At 49.2% G+C, this 19877-nt stretch overlaps 1 protein-coding gene across 1 annotated transcript; it reads left to right on the top strand.

The window, feature by feature from the left end:
• Window positions 1-16650: 16650 nt before the first annotated feature.
• Window positions 16651-18858, top strand: LOC123170060 (uncharacterized). Its single transcript, XM_044587905.1, has 3 exons — window positions 16651-17269; window positions 17455-17731; window positions 18435-18858. The coding sequence occupies exons 1-3, from the start codon at window positions 16772-16774 to the stop codon at window positions 18473-18475; spliced, it is 816 nt and encodes a 271-aa protein (XP_044443840.1). The 5' UTR covers window positions 16651-16771; the 3' UTR covers window positions 18476-18858.
• Window positions 18859-19877: the final 1019 nt, after the last annotated feature.

Here is a 19877-nt window from a genome sequence, read left to right as displayed (position 1 = left end):
CTCCATTGGGACGTCGTCGTCCTCCGGCTGCCTGCCGGCCAGCCGGTCGGCAGCAATGGCTGCCATCTCCTTGTGGTCCGTCGTCCGCCCGCCCCGAAGAGCGCTGGAGTGCGAGGAAGTCATGGTGGGCAGTAGTGGTGTGGACAGGAGAAAGGGAACGGATGCGGATGACTGCGGCTATGGCCGGCGCAACAGTTTATATAGCAATGGTGGGCGGGCGGAGGGACAGACGTGTGGTGCCGGAGTAGCCGCCTTGGCAACCGCGTATCATTAATGTGGGCGGCAGATGGACGGACGGACGTCACTTGTGTCGTTTGAAGGCGGAGCAATCGCCTGCACCGGGAAGCGGGGCGGGCGGCGCTGACTGTTTCGGGCAGAAAGCGCGCGCGGGCGAGGAGATGACTTTACTTGGAGAGGATGACAATGGGGACCCACAGGTCCATAGCCTCACGTACGCAAGTGCCTCCTTATTTTATATATATATATATATATATATATATATATATATATATATATAACTATAATTTATTTGCTTCCTCCTGGTTTCCTGACATCACAGTCCCACATCATTGTCAACCTATGTAGTAGTCAATAAACGAGAGAATTGCACAAGAAGCGGCCGACAACTAGGACCAAGCAGCTCGAGCAGTATTTGTGTTTTTGAGGTGTGAGCACTGCAGAGTTTTTCGATGTTTAGCCCAGATATTAATTTTTCTCCTCTGAACAACAACGAAAACATCGCCGCAGGTATTAACTGGGCGGGCTGTGGCCCGTCTAGCCCAGGCCAGATATCCAGCCCAGATATTAATTTTTTTCAAGCTGAAAATGGCTAGCCCAGCTATACTTTTTTTTAGGAATACCCAGGCAAGGTCAAGTTGTTATTCTCCGCCCCGCTGGGCTGCAAATCTTTCCTAGGAGGGATGCATTAGGCTTAACAAGAAAATGGGCTTTAAGAAATGATAAATGAGATGTAATTATAAAAACTGGGCAGTAACCAAGGTTGGAAAAAGCGGTAGGCGTAAGCGAGGCGGTTGGCCTTCGCCTAGTGCCTAGGCGGTGCTTAAGCGCCCTAGGCGCAGCCTAGGCGGTTATGTAATTTTTACTATCGGGGTGTATATGTGGTTATTATATGTGTATTTTATTAATTTAGGGCATATAAGTATGTTAACTACTAGTACTATGATTGGAATATGGCCCATTTGGCATATCAGTGCAATATGGCATGATTTCTCGCTTGGGTAGAGAATTTCTTACTTCCTCTGCCTAGACTGCTGCTTATGCCATAGGCGAGGCGTTTGGCCATTGCCTAGCGCCTAGGCGTGCCTAAGCGCCTCCTAGGCACTGCCTTTTCCAACAGAGGCAGTAACTATAAAAAAATGCACCAAACACGTGATTACTTTATAAAATATTATTTTTGGATATTAAAAATTTTAATTTCATTAATTGTTGCGAGCGCAATGTTTTGTTGGATTTTTACGTAATATAAATTTATATTGAAATTGTATTTAATCTGACTAGAAATTTCGGGATAAAAATATTTTGGATCCCATCAAAATGTGGGAAATTTTATTGAATTCTGTTTTGAACGGTTGGTTGAAATGGGCTGTACTTTTAACAAACTGTAAATGGGCTGTAGTAAATTCCATTAGAATTCAAAAATGGGCTAGACATTCTTACAAATCTCAAATGGGCTATAAGTTCTCTGGCACACACTTCTGGCCTTACTAAGTTGACGCGTCCCTAAAAAATAGAGTTGACGCGTATGCAAGGCTTTGTCAACTTATAGTCAACACACGATTCTAGTAGCAGTGGCCGTTGGATGTCCATCCAACGGATGCCGTGCTTCTTCTTCAATCTCGGATATTCTAGCTTCACCCGCCCAAAAAATGATTCCTTCCCCTGACATCTGGGGCGCACCGTTTCGGAAGCTGACCTGTGGGCCTACTAAGTTGACGTACCAAGGGCTTTGTCAACTTAGTCAATATAAACGATTCTAGATGCAGTGACCGTACGATGTCCATCCAACGGCCGTCGTGCTTCTTCAACCTCTGGTCTTCTTGCTCCAGCCGCCCAAAGCAGCGCCGGTCGTGCCGCCTGCTCCTGCCTCCCGTGGCCGGCTGTGCTACCGCGGAGGCCTCACCGCCCCCTACTACTCCCACCGCTGGCCAGGCCATCCCTCCACTCACCCACACCCCCTGTTATTCTGCGACGACGGCAGCCTCACACCGCAGCCGAACCAGTGAACCCTCGTACTCCTCTCCGCGCGGGCTTCCACTGCTGCGTCTTCCCCGGCTCCGCGTCGTCCCCTTCCTAGGCCTCGCCGTCGTCCAGACCACCGCCCTGGTGCTCTCGGCGCGGCATGGTCAACGTGGTCAACGACCGACTTCCATCGGAAGAGTACTATACGTGGAGAGGCTGACAGCTGGGTCCAGGCGGCCGCAAGGAAGTGCTATTGGAAATATGCCCTAGAGGCAATAATAAATGGTTATTATTATATTTCTTTGTTCATGATAATTGTCTATTGTTCATGCTATAATTCTGTTATCCGGAAATCGTAATACATGTGTGAATATATACACCACAACGTGTCCCTAGTAAGCCTCTAGTTGACTAGCTCGTTGATCAACAGATAGTCATGGTTTCCTGACTATGGACATTGGATGTCATTGATAATGGGATCACATCATTAGGAGAATGATGTGATGGACAAGACCCAATCCTAAGCATAGCATAAAAGATCGTGTAGTTCGTTTGCTAGAGCTTTTCCAATGTCAAGTATCATTTCCTTAGACCATGAGATCGTGCAACTCCCGGATACCGTAGGAGTACTTTGGGTGTGCCAAACGTCACAACGTAACTGGGTGACTATAAAGGTACACTACGGGTATCTCCGAAAGTGTCTGTTGAGTTGGCACGGATCGAGACTGGGATTTGTCACTCCGTATGACGGAGAGGTATCTCTGGGCCCACTCGGTAATGCGTCATCATAATGAGCTCAATGTGACTAAGGAGTTAGCCACGGGATCATGCATTATGGTACGAGTAAAGTGACTTGCCGGTAACGAGATTGAACAAGGTATTGGGATACCGACGATCGAATCTCGGGCAAGTAACGTACCGATTGACAAAGGGAATTGTATACGGGATTGATTGAATCCTCGACATCGTGGTTCATCGGATGAGATCATCGTGGAACATGTGGGAGCCAACATGGGTATCCAGATCCCGCTGTTGGTTATTGACCGGAGAGGCGTCTCGGTCATGTTTGCATGTCTCCCGAACCCGTAGGGTCTACACACTTAAGGTTCGGTGACGCTAGGGTTGTAGCAATATTAGTATGCGGAAACCCGAAAGTTGTTCGGAGTCCGGGATGAGATCCCGGACGTCACGAGGAGTTCCCGAATGGTCCGGAGGTGAAGAATTATAGATAGGAAGTCCAGTTTCGGCCACCGGGAAAGTTTCGGGGGTTATCGGTACTGTACGGGGACCACCGGAAGGGTCCCGGGGGTCCACCGGGTGGGGCCACCTATCCCGGAGGGCCCCATGGGCTGAAGTGGGAAGGGAACTAGCCCTTAGTGGGCTGGGGCGCCCCCCTTGGGCCTCCCCCTGCGCCTAGGGTTGGAAACCCTGGGGGTGGGGGGCGCCCCACTTTGCTTGGGGGGGAAGCCACCCCCCTTCCCCCTTGGCCGCCGCCCCCCTGGAGATCTGATCTCCCAGGGCCGGCGCCCCCCCAGGGGGCCTATATATAGTGGGGGAGAGGGAGGGCAGCAGCACCACATCCCTTGGCACCTCCCTCTCCCCCTGCAACACCTCTCCCACCCGCTTGCGCTTGGCGAAGCCCTGCCGGGATCCCGCTACTTCCACCACCACGCCGTCGTGCTGCTAGATCTCCATCAACCTCTCCTTCCCCCTTGCTAGATCAAGAAGGAGGAGACGTCGCTGCTCCGTATGTGTGTTGAACGCGGAGGTGCCGTCCGTTCGTCACTCCGTCATCGGTGATTTGGATCACGGCGAGTACGACTCCATCAACCCCGTTCATTAGAACGCTTCCGCTCGCGATCTACAAGGGTATGTAGATGCACTCCTTTCCCCTCGTTGCTAGTATACTCCATAGATGGATCTTGGTGATGCGTAGGAAATTTTAAAATTCTGCTACGATTCCCAACAGTGGCATCATGAGCCAGGCCTATGCGTAGTTACTATGCACGAGTAGAACACAAAGCAGTTGTGGGCGTAGATGTTACCAATTCTTCTTGCCGCTACTAGTCTTATCTTGGTTTGGCGGTATTGTGGGATGAAGCGGCCCGGACCGACCTTACACGTACGCTTACGTGAGACAGGTTCCACCGACTGACATGCACTAGTTGCATAAGGTGGCTAGCGGGTGTCTGTCTCTCCCACTTTAGTCGGAACGGATTTGATGAAAAGGGTCCTTATGAAGGGTAAATAGAAATTGGCATATCACGTTGTGGTTGTACGTAGGTAAGAAACGTTCTTGCTAGAAACCTATACAAGCCACGTAAAAACTTGCAACAACAATTAGAGGACGTCTAACTTGTTTTTGCAGCATGTGCTATGTGATGTGATATGGCCATAAGATGTGATGAATGATATATGTGATGTATGAGATTGATCATATTCTTGTAATAGGAATCACGACTTGCATGTCGATGAGTATGACAACCGGCAGGAGCCATAGGAGTTGTCTTTATTTTTGTATGACCTGCGTGTCATTGAATAACGCCATGTAAATTACTTTACTTTATTGCTAAACGCGTTAGCCAAAGAAGTAGAAGTAATCGTTGGCGTGACAACTTCATGAAGACACAATGATGGAGATCATGGTGTCATGCCGGTGACGAAGATGATCATGGTGCCCCGAAGATGGAGAATGATATTGGCCATATCATGTCACTATTTGATTGCATGTGATGTTTATCATGTTTTGCATCTTCTTTGCTTAGAATGACGGTAGTAAGTAAGATGATCCCTTATAATAATTTCAAGAAAGTGTTCCCCCTAACTGTGCACCATTGCGAAGGTTCGTTGTTTCGAAGCACCACGTGATGATCGGGTGTGATAGATTCTAACGTTCGCATACAACGGGTGTTGACGAGCCTAGCATGTACAGACATGGCCTCGGAACACACGCAATACACTTAGGTTGACTTGACGAGCCTAGCATGTACAGACATGGCCTCGGAACACGGAAGGCCGAAAGGTCGAGCATGAGTCGTATAGAAGATACGATCAACATGGAGATGTTCACCGATCTTGACTAGTTCGTCTCACGTGATGATCGGACACGGCCCAGTTAACTCGGATCATGTTTCACTTAGATGACTAGAGGGATGTCTATCTGAGTGGGAGTTCCTTGAGTAATTTGATTAGATGAACTTAATTATCATGAACTTAGTCTAAAATCTTTACAATATGTCTTGTAGATCAAATGGCCCACGTTGTCCTCAACTTCAACGCGTTCCTAGAGAAAACCAAGCTGAAAGATGATGGCAGCAACTATACGGACTGGGTCCAGAACCTGAGGATCATCCTCATAGCTGCCAAGAAAGATTATGTCCTAGAAGCACCGCTAGGTGAAGCACCAATCCCAGAGAACCAAGACGTTATGAACGCTTGGCAATCACGTGCTGATGATTACTCCCTCGTTCAGTGCGGCATGCTTTACAGCTTAGAACCGGGTCTCCAAAAGCGTTTTGAGAAACATGGAGCATATGAGATGTTCGAAGAGCTGAAAATGGTTTTCCAAGCTCATGCCCGGGTCGAGAGATATGAAGTCTCCGACAAGTTCTTCAGCTGTAAAATGGAGGAAAATAGTTCTGTTAGTGAGCACATACTCAGAATGTCTGGGTTACACAACCGCTTGTCTCAGCTGGGAGTTAATCTCCCGGATGACGCGGTCATTGACAGAATCCTTCAGTCGCTTCCACCGAGCTACAAGAGCTTTGTGATGAACTCAATATGCAGGGGATGGAAAAGACCATTCCTGAGGTATATTCAATGCTGAAATCAGCGGAGGTGGAGATCAGAAAGGAACATCAAGTGTTGATGGTGAATAAAACCACTAAGTTCAAGAAAGGCAAGGGTAAGAAGAACTTCAAGACGGACGGCAAGGGAGTTGCCGCGCCCGGTAAGCCAGTTGCCGGGAAGAAGCCAAGGAATGGACCCAAGCCTGAGACTGAGTGCTTTTATTGCAAGGGAAGTGGTCACTGGAAGCGGAACTGCCCCAAATACTTAGCGGACAAGAAGGCCGGCAACACCAAAGGTATATGTGCTATACATGTAATTGATGTGTACCTTACCAGTACTCGTAGTAGCTCCTGGGTATTTGATACCGGTGCGGTTGCTCATATTTGTAACTCAAAACAGGAGCTGCGGAATAAGCGGAGACTGGCGAAGGACGAGGTGACGATGCGCGTCGGGAATGGTTCCATGGTCGATGTGATCGCCGTTGGCACGCTACCTTTGCATTTACCTACGGGATTAGTTTTAAACCTCAATAATTGTTATTTAGTGCCAGCTTTGAGCATGAACCTTGTATCTGGATCTCGTTTAATTCGAGATGGCTACTCATTTAAATCCGAGAATAATGGTTGTTCTATTTATTTGAGAGATATGTTTTATGGTCATGCCCCGCTGGTCAATGGTTTATTCTTGAAGAATCTCGAACGTGATGTTACACATATTCATAGTGTGAATACCAAAAGATGTAAAGTTGATAACGATAGTCCCACATACTTGTGGCACTGCCGCCTTGGTCACATTGGTGTCAAGCGCATGAAGAAGCTCCATGCAGATGGACTTTTGGAGTCTCTTGATTACGAATCATTTGACACGTGCGAACCATGCCTCATGGGTAAGATGACCAAGACTCCGTTCTCCGGAACAATGGAGCGAGCAACCAACTTATTGGAAATCATACATACCGATGTGTGCGGTCCAATGAGTGTTGAGGCTCGCGGAGGATATCGTTATGTTCTCACTCTCACTGATGACTTAAGTAGATATGGGTATGTCTACCTAATGAAACACAAGTCTGAAACCTTTGAAAAGTTCAAGGAATTTCAGAGTGAGGTTGAGAATCAACGTGACAGGAAAATAAAGTTCTTACGATCAGATCGTGGTGGAGAATATTTAAGTCACGAATTTGGTACGCACTTAAGGAAATGTGGAATCGTTTCACAACTCACGCCGCCTGGAACACCTCAGCGAAACGGTGTGTCCGAACGTCGTAATCGCACTCTATTGGATATGGTGCGATCTATGATGTCCCTTACCGATCTACCGCTCTCATTTTGGGGCTATGCTTTAGAGACTGCCGCATTCACTTTAAATAGGGCTCCGTCGAAATCCGTTGAGACGACACCGTATGAATTATGGTTTGGGAAGAAACCTAAGCTGTCGTTTCTAAAAGTTTGGGGATGCGATGCTTATGTCAAGAAACTTCAACCTGAAAAGCTCGAACCCAAATCGAAAAAATGCGTCTTCATAGGATACCCTAAGGAAACTATTGGGTATACCTTCCACCTCAGATCCGAAGGCAAGATCTTTGTTGCCAAGAATGGGTCCTTTCTGGAGAAAGAGTTTCTCTCGAAAGAATTAAGTGGGAGGAAAGTGGAACTTGATGAGGTGATAGTCACCCCTTCCGAACCGGAAAGTAGCGCAGCGCGGGAAGATGTTCCTGTGGTGCCTACACCGACTGGGGAGGAAGTTAATGATGATGATCATGAAGCTTCGGATCAAGTTACTGCTGAACTTCGTAGGTCCACAAGGACACGTTCCGCACCAGAGTGGTACGGCAACCCTGTCCTGGAAATCATGTTGTTAGACAACGGTGAACCTTCGAACTATGAAGAAGCGATGGCGGGCCCGGATTCCGACAAATGGCTAGAAGCCATGAAATCCGAGATAGGATCCATGTATGAAAACGAAGTATGGACTTTGACTGACTTGCCCGATGATCGGCGAGCCATAGAAAATAAATGGATCTTTAAGAAGAAGACAGACGCGGATGGTAATGTGACCATCTATAAGGCTCGACTTGTCGCTAAGGGTTATCGACAAGTTCAAGGGGTTGACTACGATGAGACTTTCTCACCCGTAGCGAAGCTGAAGTCCGTCCGAATCATGTTAGCAATTGCCGCATTCTATGATTATGAGATATGGCAAATGGACGTCAAAACGGCATTCCTTAACGGTTTTCTTAAGGAAGAATTGTATATGATGCAGCCGGAAGGTTTTGTCGATCCTAAGAATGCTAACAAGGTATGCAAGCTCCAGCGCTCCATCTATGGACTGGTGCAAGCATCTCGGAGTTGGAACATTCGTTTTGATGAGATGATCAAAGCGTTTGGGTTTACACAGACTTATGGAGAAGCCTGTGTTTACAAGAAAGTGAGTGGGAGCTCTGTAGCATTTCTCTTATTATATGTGGATGACATACTATTGATGGGAAATGATATAGAATTCTTGGAAAGTATAAAGGCCTATTTGAATAAGTGTTTTTCAATGAAGGACCTTGGAGAAGCTGCTTATATATTAGGCATCAAGATCTATAGAGATAGATCAAGACGCCTCATTGGTCTTTCACAGAGTACGTACCTTGACAAGATATTGAAGAAGTTCAATATGGATCAGTCCAAGAAGGGGTTCTTGCCTGTATTGCAAGGTGTGCAATTGAGCACGGCTCAATGCCCGACCACGGCAGAAGATAGAGAAAAGATGAGTGTCATCCCCTATGCGTCGGCCATAGGGTCTATTATGTATGCCATGCTGTGTACCAGACCTGATGTAAACCTTGCCGTAAGTTTGGTAGGTAGGTACCAAAGTAATCCCGGCATGGAACACTGGACAGCGGTCAAGAACATCCTGAAGTACCTGAAAAGGACTAAGGATATGTTTCTCGTTTATGGAGGTGACGAAGAGCTCGTCGTAAAGGGTTACGTCGACGCTAGCTTCGACACAGATCTGGATGACTCGAAGTCACAAACCGGGTACGTGTATATTTTGAATGGAGGAGCAGTAAGCTGGCGCAGTTGCAAGCAAAGCATCGTGGCGGGATCTACATGTGAAACGGAGTACATGGCAGCCTCAGAGGCAGCGCAAGAAGCAATCTGGATGAAAGGAGTTCATTACCGACCTAGGGGTGATTCCCAATGCGTCGGGCCCGATGACTCTCTTCTGTGACAACACTGCAGCTATTGCCCTTGCCAAGGAGCCCAGGTTTCACAGGAAGACCAGGCATATCAAGCGTCGCTTCAACTCCATTCGTGAAAGTGTTCAAAATGGAGACATAGATATTTGTAAAGTACATACGGACCTGAATGTAGCAGATCCGTTGACTAAACCTCTCCCTAGAGCAAAACATGATCAACACCAGAACGCTATGGGTGTTCGATTCATCACAATGTAACTAGATTATTGACTCTAGTGCAAGTGGGAGACTGTTGGAAATATGCCCTAGAGGCAATAATAAATGGTTATTATTATATTTCTTTGTTCATGATAATTGTCTATTGTTCATGCTATAATTGTGTTATCCGGAAATCGTAATACATGTGTGAATATATAGACCACAACGTGTCCCTAGTAAGCCTCTAGTTGACTAGCTCGTTGATCAACAGATAGTCATGGTTTCCTGACTATGGACATTGGATGTCATTGATAACGGGATCACATCATTAGGAGAATGATGTGATGGACAAGACCCAATCCTAAGCATAGCATAGAAGATCGTGTAGTTCGTTTGCTAGAGCTTTTCCAATGTCAAGTATCATTTCCTTGGACCATGAGATTGTGTAACTCCCGGATACCGTAGGAGTACTTTGGGTGTGCAAAACGTCACAACGTAACTGGGTGACTATAAAGGTACACTACGGGTATCTCCGAAAGTGTCTGTTGAGTTGGCACGGATCGAGACTGGGATTTGTCACTCCGTATGACGGAGAGGTATCTCTGGGCCCACTCGGTAATGCATCATCATAATGAGCTCAATGTGAATAAGGAGTTAGCCACGGGATCATGCATTACGGTACGAGTAAAGTGACTTGCCGGTAACGAGATTGAACAAGGTATTGGGATACCGACGATCGAATCTCGGACAAGTAACGTACCGATTGACAAAGGGAATTGTATACGGGATTGATTAAATCCTCGACATCGTGGTTCATCCGATGAGATCATCGTGCAACATGTGGGAGCCAACATGGGTATCCAGATCCTGCTGTTGGTTATTGACCGGAGAGGCGTCTCGGTCATGTCTGCATGTCTCCCGAACCCGTAGGGTCTACACACTTAAGGTTCGGTGACGCTAGGGTTGTAGCAATATTAGTATGCGGAAACCCGAAAGTTGTTCGGAGTCCGGGATGAGATCCCGGACGTCACGAGGAGTTCCCGAATGGTCCGGAGGTGAAGAATTATAGATAGGAAGTCCAGTTTCGGCCACCGGGAAAGTTTCGGGGGTTATCGGTACTGTACGGGGACCACCGGAAGGGTCTCGGGGGTCCACCGGGTGGGGCCACCTATCCCGGAGGGCCCCATGGGCTGAAGTGGGAAGGGAACCAGCCCTTAGTGGGCTGGGGCGCCCCCCTTGGGCCTCCCCTGCGCCTAGGGTTGGAAACCCTGGGGGTGGGGGGCGCCCCACTTTGCTTGGGGGGGAAGCCACCCCCTTCCCCCTTGGCCGCCGCCCCCTGGAGATCTGATCTCCCAGGGCCGGCGCGCCCCCAGGGGGCCTATATATAGTGGGGGAGAGGGAGGGCAGCAGCACCACAGCCCTTGGCGCCTCCCTCTCCCCCTGCAACACCTCTCCCACCCGCTTGCGCTTGGCGAAGCCCTGCCGGGATCCCGCTACTTCCACCACCACGCCGTCGTGCTGCTAGATCTCCATCAACCTCTCCTTCCCCCTTGCTGGATCAAGAAGGAGGAGACGTCGCTGCTCCGTACGTGTGTTGAACGCGGAGGTGCCGTCCGTTCGTCACTCGGTTATCGGTGATTTGGATCACGGCGAGTACGACTCCATCAACCCCGTTCATTAGAACGCTTCCGCTCGCGATCTAAAAGGGTATGTAGATGCACTCCTTTCCCCTCGTTGCTAGTATACTCCATAGATGGATCTTGGTGATGCGTAGGAAATTTTAAAATTCTGCTACGATTCCCAACAAGTGCCTCCTTATTACGCACAAAATAATTATTCCTCCACCTGACAGCAGGGACCCACCGGACGGGCCACCTTATTTCGCGAAAAAACGCTTCCCCCCTGACTGCTGGGACCCACCGGACGGGCCAGCGTATTTCGCGAAAAAAACGTTCCCCCCTGTCAGGTCGGACCCACCGGAAGTGCCTCCTTATTACGCACAAAAAAATGAATACTCCCCCTGCTAGCTGGGACCCACCATGGTGGGAGGCTGACTTGTGGGCCTACTAAGTTGACTGGGACGGGGGCCTTTGTCAACTTTAGTCAATATGAACGATTCTAGCTCCAGTGACCGTACGATGTCCATCCAACGGCCGTAGTGCTTCTTCAACCTCTGGTCTTCTTGCTCCAGCCGCCCAAAGCAGCGCCGGTCGTGCCGCATGCTCCTGCCTCCCGTGGCTGGCTGTGCTGCCGCGGAGGCCTCACCGCCCCCTACTATTCCCACCGCTGGCCAGGCCCTGCAGCGACGGCAGCCTCACACCGCAGCCGAACCAGTGAACCCTCGTACTCCTCTCCGCGCGGGCTTCCACCACGTCATCCCCGGCTCCCCGTCGTTCCCTTCCTAGGCCTCGCCGTCGTCCACCGCCCTGGTACTCTCGGCGCGGCGTGGTCAACGTGGTCAAGGAACGACTTCCATCGGACATGGACTGTACGTGGAGAGGCTGACAGCTGGGTCCACGGACGCAGCAAGAAAGTGCCTCCTTATTACGCGGAAAATAATGATTCCTCCACCTGACAGCTGGGACCCACCGGACGGGCCACTGTATTTCGCGAAAAAACATTTCCCCTTGACTGCTGGGACCCACCAGCTACATCTTCGCACGCAAGGAAGTGCGTCCGGGCAAAAAAAATGATTCGCCCCCTGACTGCTGAGACCCACCAGCTACATCTTCGCAGGCAAGGAAGTGCCTGATAGTCGGGACCCACCTGGTCGAAGCGTACGTAGCGTTGTCATTCTGGTCGCGAACGTGTACGTACATATATACTTTTGGATGTAGAGGCGCGCACGTGTCGTAGTAGAGGCGCGTACGTGTCGTAGTAGAGGCGCGCACGTAGCATGTACACGTACGTACAGCGGCCAGGGTGCAAGAAAGAAAATACGGCCACGTATGTGTACATACGGGCGGGGTCTTGAACGCCTACTCGCGCATACGTACGGCCAGGGCTCGTGTACATGGCTGGGTCGGAACGGAGAAACAGCGTCGTCGTCGTGTTCATGGGGAGGCAACGGAATGCGTCGTGTTCATGGGGCGGCAACGGAACGCGTCGTGTTCATGGGGAGGCAACATAATGCGTCGAGTTCATCGGAAGGCAACGGAACGCGTGGGAGCCAACCGGCTGGGTCGGAACGGAATGTGTGGTCATGTTCATCGGGAGGGCTTGGACGGAACAGGCGATGGAAACGAGGCCTGGCGTACCGCAAAACGGAGAAAACGGACCTCCTACATTCGGAACGGGGTCCTGTTGATCGGGAGGGGTGTGGCGTACCGCAAAACGGAGGAAACGGACCTCCTACGGTCGAAACGGGGGTCCTGTTGATCGGGAGGGGTGTGGCGTACCGCAAAACGGAGGAAACAGACCTCCTACGGTCGAAACGGGGGTCCTGTTGATCGGGAGGGGTGTGGCGTACCGCAAAACGGGCGAAACGGACTTCCTACGGTCGAAACGGGGGTCCTGTTGATTGGGAGGGGTGTGGCGTACCGCAAAACGGACGAAACGGACCTCCTACGGTCGAAACGGGGGTCCTGTTCATCGGGAGGGGTGTGGTGTACCGCAAAACGGGACTCCACGGGATACTGTTCATCTCGACCGTCGACCTCCTCCAGCCTCCACGGGCTACCATCGACCTCCTCCAGTCTCCACGGGCTCCTGTTCATCCAGCCTCCACCGCGCGCTACTCCACCGGCTACTGTTCAACCACCCCTCCACCGTCTACTGTTCATCCACCCCTCCACACCACGGGGTCCTGTTCAACCACCCCTCCACCGTCTACTGTTCATCCAGCCCTCCACACCACGGGGTCCTGTTCGACCACCCCTCCACCGTCTACTGTTCATCCAGCCCTCCACACCACGGGGTCCTGTTCAACCACCCCTCCACGGGCACCCCTCCACCGTCTACTGTTCATCCAGCCCTCCACACCACGGGGTCCTGTTCATCCAGAGGCAACGCCACCGCTCACTGTTCATCCAACGCCCCCCGCAATGCTCACTGTTCATCCAATCGATCGGCTTCAGTTAGCAGCAGTAGCGAAGGAATCGCTCGATCGGGTTCAGTTAACATCCATCGATCGATCGCTTGGGTTCAGTAACGCGTAGCCTGCAGTGCAATTGCTCGGGTTCAGTTAGAGCCAACGCCTCGCACACATGAGCGTACGTGTACGAGAGAAACGCGCATCGCTCGGCCCCCGACCTCCCACCGTAACCGGGAACTCCCCGAAATTTTCCTCCCCCTCGCTTCTACCACGGTTTTTTCCGTCATGGACGGCCCAAAGAATGTCATGCGGCTGCGTCTCCGCCCAGCCCAGGACGAAAAGCCCATTTTCTGTCATGATTTTTTGTCATAGAAGTAGGAGCCCACCACATCTATGATGATACCGGGTTTTGTCACAATTATCGTCATAGAAGTGTCATATGTATGACAGAAAAAAATTTCGTCCGGCCCAAAATGTCACGGATGTGTCTTTTTTTGTAGTGTAAGCATTCTAAGAAGACACGATCTCTTAGTCCCTACTCTCAATTTGTGCCTCGACATTTCTTTATGGGTTTGATAGAGTAGAATATCAAACATTTGCATGTTTGATCGACTTTGAATGTTTCGAAGGGTTTGCATTGGTCATCCACCTCCAGAAGGTGAAAACCTAGATGTTGGGAACCTCTCTTTGCAAGGTAGGTTGTCAAAATGCTTCTTTCTCATCGAGCTCTTGAGGAAGAAAACCAAGAACACTAAATTATGAAACATGGCCACAAGCCATCATGGCAAACTTGGCACCACAATGACATCATTGTCGATATGACAGGTAGTCACTGCCGTAATCCGTCGAACAAAAATAGTTAGTCCTTTAGCAAAAAAAACATGATTCATTTTTAAGAAGCGGAACATTTGTTTAGCATAAACTTTTTTAAGGGAATTTTCTTAGCAGAAGGGGATTTTTTAGCCTTTTTTGAGACAAAGGGGATTTTTTACCTTTTTTTGAGTAATCGGGGATTTTTTAGTTTTTTTTTAGAACTCTCGCCAAACTTTATTCATTCGAAAACAAGCGACATAGGTACAAGGTTTGGGTCATGAGGGTTGCCCAACCAAACATGTCTACCTAGTCCTAGAGTACAAGCAAACTTGGCGAGATTATGAGCCTCATAATTGTGGTTCCTATGTTCATGAATAAAAGAGTATGAATTAAAACTAGTACATCGAAGCATTATTTCATGTATAAGAGCAGCGTTGGGGCCTCCTGTCCCTCTGTTAATATCATTGACCACTTCTTGAGAATCCGAGGCCACACATATGTTCATTGTCGCAAGGTGTTCTGCCAATGCCAAAGCTTCCCTGCATGCATAAGTCTCGAGCATCATCGGATCAGTGATTCCCTGAAAAACAACCGCCGATGAACCCAGATATTGGCCGTCCTGATCCCGGCATATCGCTGCAGCAGCCCCTGCACGCCGAGACCTGGCCACTGCTCCGTCCACATTAAACTTTACCTTGCCGCTCGGAGGCGGAAGCCACCTTTTCTGCTGTGCCGATGCTACCCTTTGTGTTATTTGATGCTCCTTCCTAGCATGTAACTGGCCCAGCTCATCAATGTAATTGTTTACAAAGGATGTGGTCTGTTGTGGACTCTGGAAAATTGATTCATATATAGCTTTCCTCCTTGCAAACCAAATAGACCATAGTGTAATTACCAGCCGCGTGAAGCTTGCATGGTCCAGGGATTCATTCAACTGGAATAACCAAATCCGCGCGTTAGCTTTCAAGTTCTCAGACATTTGTGAAACAAGTGCCTTATCCGATAGAGCCCAAACGCAGCGTGACATCGTGCACGACACCAGTGCATGCCTCCATGAATCAACGCAACCGCATAGCGGACATGTAGCCTGTACCGCCATGTTTCTTCTCTGCAAAGTGTCCGTCGTTGGTAGCGAGTGGTGAGCAAGCCTCCAGAGGAAGATCCTTACCTTCGATGACACCTTTAAATTCCATAACGCACACCATGACTTTTTCTCTTGTTCGCCATTGGAGGATCCGCTCCTTCCTTCGAGCCATTCCTCCCTCTGTAACTTGGTTTTTTGAAGGAATCTATAGGCCGAACTAACACTGAAATTGCCTTTCTTATCCGGGTGCCACGCCCAGAAGTCTGGTATGTTGCGTGTGCATACAGGGATCTTTAATATTGCATTAGCAACAATTGGAAGGAAAACACTGCGGATCAAGTCCTCATTCCATGATGCAGTCGCCGGTGTCAGGAGCTCCGACACATACCTTGGAGGATTTGCCACTAGCGACGTGATCGGGCGTGGTGTCATCTCCTTCAGTATCCAGTTATCAACCCAAATCTCTGTCGTTTGCCCATTACCGATCCGCCTTATGATGCCTTGCTGTAGTAAATCTCTCCCTTCCAAGATAGCACGCCAAATCTGAGATGGTCTAGTCCCTAACTCCGCATTAAGGATTGACCTTTCCGGATAGTAAACAGCTTTAAGAATTCTTGCACTCAGGCTTGCTGGTTCCTGGAGAAGCCTCCATGCTTGTCTTGCAAGCAAAGCCAAATTAAAAATCTCAAGATCCCTGAAGCCAAGGCCTCCCAAATGCTTTGGCCGAGTCATCACGTCCCAAGAAACCCAAGCCGGCTTTCGCTCACCTTTCTTACATCCCCACCAGAATTTCCTGATAATAGACTTGATATGATCACATAGTCCCCTTGGGAGCTTGAAGCATGACATAGAGTAAACCGGGATGGCTTGGGCTACTGACTTGATGAGAACATCTTTGCCGCCAGCTGAAAGGCATTTGCTCATCCAACCCTTCACCTTATCCCACACCCTGTCACTCAAATACTTGAACGTCCCCTTCTTTGAGTGACCCACATCAGTTGGTATACCCAAGTATCTGTCACTTAGAGATTCATTGTGGACCTGCAGAAAACCCTTGACAGCATCACGCACTATCTCTGGGCAGCTCTTACTGAAAAAGATTGATGATTTCTCTTTGTTTATTCTCTGTCCCGATGCCATGCAGTAAGTATTCAATAGGTTTGAAAACAACGATTTTTTAGCTTAAGCTGAGAAAGAGAGAAAACAACGATTGGGCGTGCTGGCTGGGTCTAACTTGCATGGGCCGCTGGACGGATTTCCTATGCCCTGGCCCGCAAGCCCACCTGGTGCCGAAAGGTCGCTTGAAATACATCCGCCTTGGCGCCCGAACGTAACCGTCCCAACCAACAGCCTTCACTTCTCCTCCCACCTCCCTCCTCGCCGGAGCCCCAAGAAACCAAGAACCCACTCCCCCTCTCCACCGCGCAGAGCCCACCTCCTCTGTTCTGCAGAGGTCCAGCGCAAGCGACCGATGGAGCAGTTCCGTGACGGCGACCACGTGCGGCTGCGCAGCCGCGAGTACGGCACGTACCTGCACGCCGACGAGGACGGGCATGGCGTCTCCCTCCACCACCGACGGGCGTCGATGAACGCGGCTTGGGTGGTGCACGTGTACGAGCCCCCCGAGGCGCCTGTGCCGTACCTACTCCTCCACAGCGCCGCCTACGGCCGGTACCTCGCCGCCACGAACGTGGAGGCGCCGCAGGGTCACCACTGGCGCCGCGTCGAGCAGCGGGGCTGCGACCAGCCGGAGGTGGATCTAATCCCTTGGCTGGCCATCCGGACGGAATCCGGAGACGAAGTCTACCTCGACCATTTCCACGGCGGCTGCCTCCGCGCCAACCGGAACACCGGCGTCAGCGTCGATGTCGACGACCCCGACAACCCCAGCCCGACGACGCTCTGGGTCGTGGAGCCCATCCCCGCCACGCGGAGGATGCCTCGCCTTCCACTTCCACCTCCGGCTTGCGTGAGTCCGCCATGCCCGCTTCTTGATTCTTCCCGAATTTGCGCGAATTGGGTTCTTGGATGCTGTTAACATGCATCGGAATTTGACCGCAAAGATTGCAAATCGTGTTAATTTCATTCGGTTGGGAGCAATTCTTGGCTCAGATTCGTATTTGATCTCCTGATCGATAGTTCTTTGCGACTCAGCTGCACCCTCCCTTCAACCACGACGAGGTGCTGTCGCGGGAAATCACGTACGTGTGGCCGAACGTCGAGGGGGCCCTCGTCAACCACAACGTGTTCGTCTTCAGGGGAAGGTCCTTGTACCAGCTGAGGCACGAGCTGGCCTGGCGGCTGGAGGTGGACGTCTCTCACCTCGCCATGTGCCTCCCCACACGTTATGGCCGGTTTTCCCCACTCGTCGTCGACCTGCCCCGCAACCAGCAGGCCCTCATCGTCGTCGTCGACTTCGCGGGGACGCCTGGTGAGAGGCCCTCAACTTCCTACTCTTTTCCTTTGGCAAGAAACTCGTCTGGCACTCTTCTGGAACTTTTCCGGATATTTGCACTAGTCTGAAAAACAGTTTACTGAAACTGGTGCCGTCTGAAACTTTGGATAATCTGTTTCAGTTAGGACCTATGACTTGGACATAGTCTGAACTGCTGTAGTAGGGTTATAGAAATCAGTAAAGGTTGTTGAATCGAATCAGTAGGTGGTCAACAGGAACGACATTATGCCTGTTGGATTTATGGACCGATGCTAGTGGAAAGCCCAAATCAGTATCAGTTCTCAGTCTGAACCCAAGTCATTTTCGTAAGTACAAAATCCACACTGAACCTGGAAACAGTTGGTTTTTGATGCTACTGTGCTTTGATTAAGATGATTTAGTTTTGCAATTTGATGCTACTGTGCTAGCTAGTGGAAGACTTTGGAACTTGAAAACCCAAATCAGTTCAGTCTGAACCTAGTTCAGCTTCACAGAGAAGATAATGATTTCTGTTTTTTAGCCTACTGTAATAGTTTCAGTTAACTAGTGGACAAAATTCAGGTTTTGTCCACAGCACATTGCATTGTTTTGAGGTTTTGTAGATCAGCTTCCTTTTTGATCTTCTTATTTAAACTTGTTGCAGTACCTGTTACTGTGACACATGACGCCTAACTGCTTAACTAATTTTCTGCTAATTCAGCTCACGCGGCGCTGCGGTACGCGGATGTCGATGCAGCGTAGAGAGATACCCCTACAAGTCGCCTTCCTGTCCACCTCTTCAGAAGTGCCGCCGCCTCGACAACATTAGAACCCAGTTCCTTTCATAGAGATATGGGTTCAGGAAAACCCAGCAGTTCATTTGTTCCTGCTACTTAAACTTGGTTTGTTCTCCTGACAGTAGGATACCTATTTGCTTTGCCATATCGGTTCTAAAATTCTGAAACTGTTTGAGCAATGCGTTGACGATGGCCACTACTTCAACGTTGCCAGGTGCAAGCAGTTGAGCACTTGAGTTTACTAGTGCCTTTTACAGTTTCAGTCGTGTAACATGGTTCATATCCTGTTTGTTGGTTCTGCTTGTATATTCCAAGCAGACCGAGGTCTGAGAAGAGTCTTATAATTTTAAGAGGTGTTCATTTAAAAAAAATGTTCATGTATTTTCTAAATGATGTGTAATTTTAAAAAATTCACGCATCAAAAAAAGGTCATCAAATGTACTACCGCGCTTGTTCTGTACATGAGAGAGTCTTTCACGATCGTGATAACTATTCAACATGTCACTCCTGTACGGAGGCTGATATTTGGGCCCGACCAGGTCGAAACCTCCCAGGGTATACTGAGCACGGTGCAACTCACCCGGTTTGAATGCTGACCTGAATATGGTGGTTCAACATATTTTGGAGGAAGATATGATTGATTTTTTCTATTGGTTTGTCAGAGGAACCTGTTATTCAGCTTGTGCTGGAAGGCAGTGTAATGAAACTCTCTGAAGAACAGTTTACTGAAACTGTTGTATTCTGCAACTGCTGCTAATCTGCTTCAGTTAGAACTTGGGAGCTGTCTGGATTATTATATTAGATATAAGTAGAAGGAGTTGAATAGAAATAGTTGGTATTTGCATTAGTTGTACAGATGACAGAAGGTTGTCTGAAGCTAATTGGTTGCTGGGGGAAAATCAATAAATTAGTCACATATTCACACTAAACCTTGATACATCATTTTTTGGTGTCATACTGCTGTCCTTGATTAGCATACTGTAGAAAATTTGCTACCAGTAGAAACTTTGGAACTTGGAAACGCAAATCAGTCGAGTTTCTGTTTGATTAGCCTACTGTAATCCCGATTTTTGTTTGATTTAGCATATTGTAAATGCTTTGAATAACTGAACCAAATTCAGTTTTGTATCCTGCAGTAATTCAGCTTTTCAGGTCTTGTACATAAGCTTGTCTATTTTCTAAGTTCATTCTGCAAAACAGTTCTCGAACGGTTGCATTACCTGTGACGTGACATAATGCCTAAATTCCTCACTGTACGTTCTAATTCAGCCAACGCCGAGCTGCATTACCCGGATATCAATGCAGAGTAGAGAAAGATAAGAGCAGAACTCCCGACGGTCGCCTGACAGTCCACCTCCTCAGAAGTG

Source organism: Triticum aestivum, chromosome 7D (genome assembly GCF_018294505.1).
Source record: "Triticum aestivum cultivar Chinese Spring chromosome 7D, IWGSC CS RefSeq v2.1, whole genome shotgun sequence".
In the NCBI taxonomy this organism is placed as follows: domain Eukaryota; kingdom Viridiplantae; phylum Streptophyta; class Magnoliopsida; order Poales; family Poaceae; genus Triticum; species Triticum aestivum.
This window is presented reverse-complemented; position numbering and strand designations above follow the sequence as displayed.

Bases quoted from the DNA above. Each gene is read 5' to 3' on its own strand.
- LOC123170060 (XM_044587905.1), top strand. From the start codon at position 16,772: ATGGAGCAGTTCCGTGACGGCGACCACGTGCGGCTGCGCAGCCGCGAG. The intron at 17,270-17,454 runs GTGAGTCCGCCA...TTTGCGACTCAG, and splicing joins CACTTCCACCTCCGGCTTGC to CTGCACCCTCCCTTCAACCA. The intron at 17,732-18,434 runs GTGAGAGGCCCT...CTGCTAATTCAG, and splicing joins CGACTTCGCGGGGACGCCTG to CTCACGCGGCGCTGCGGTAC.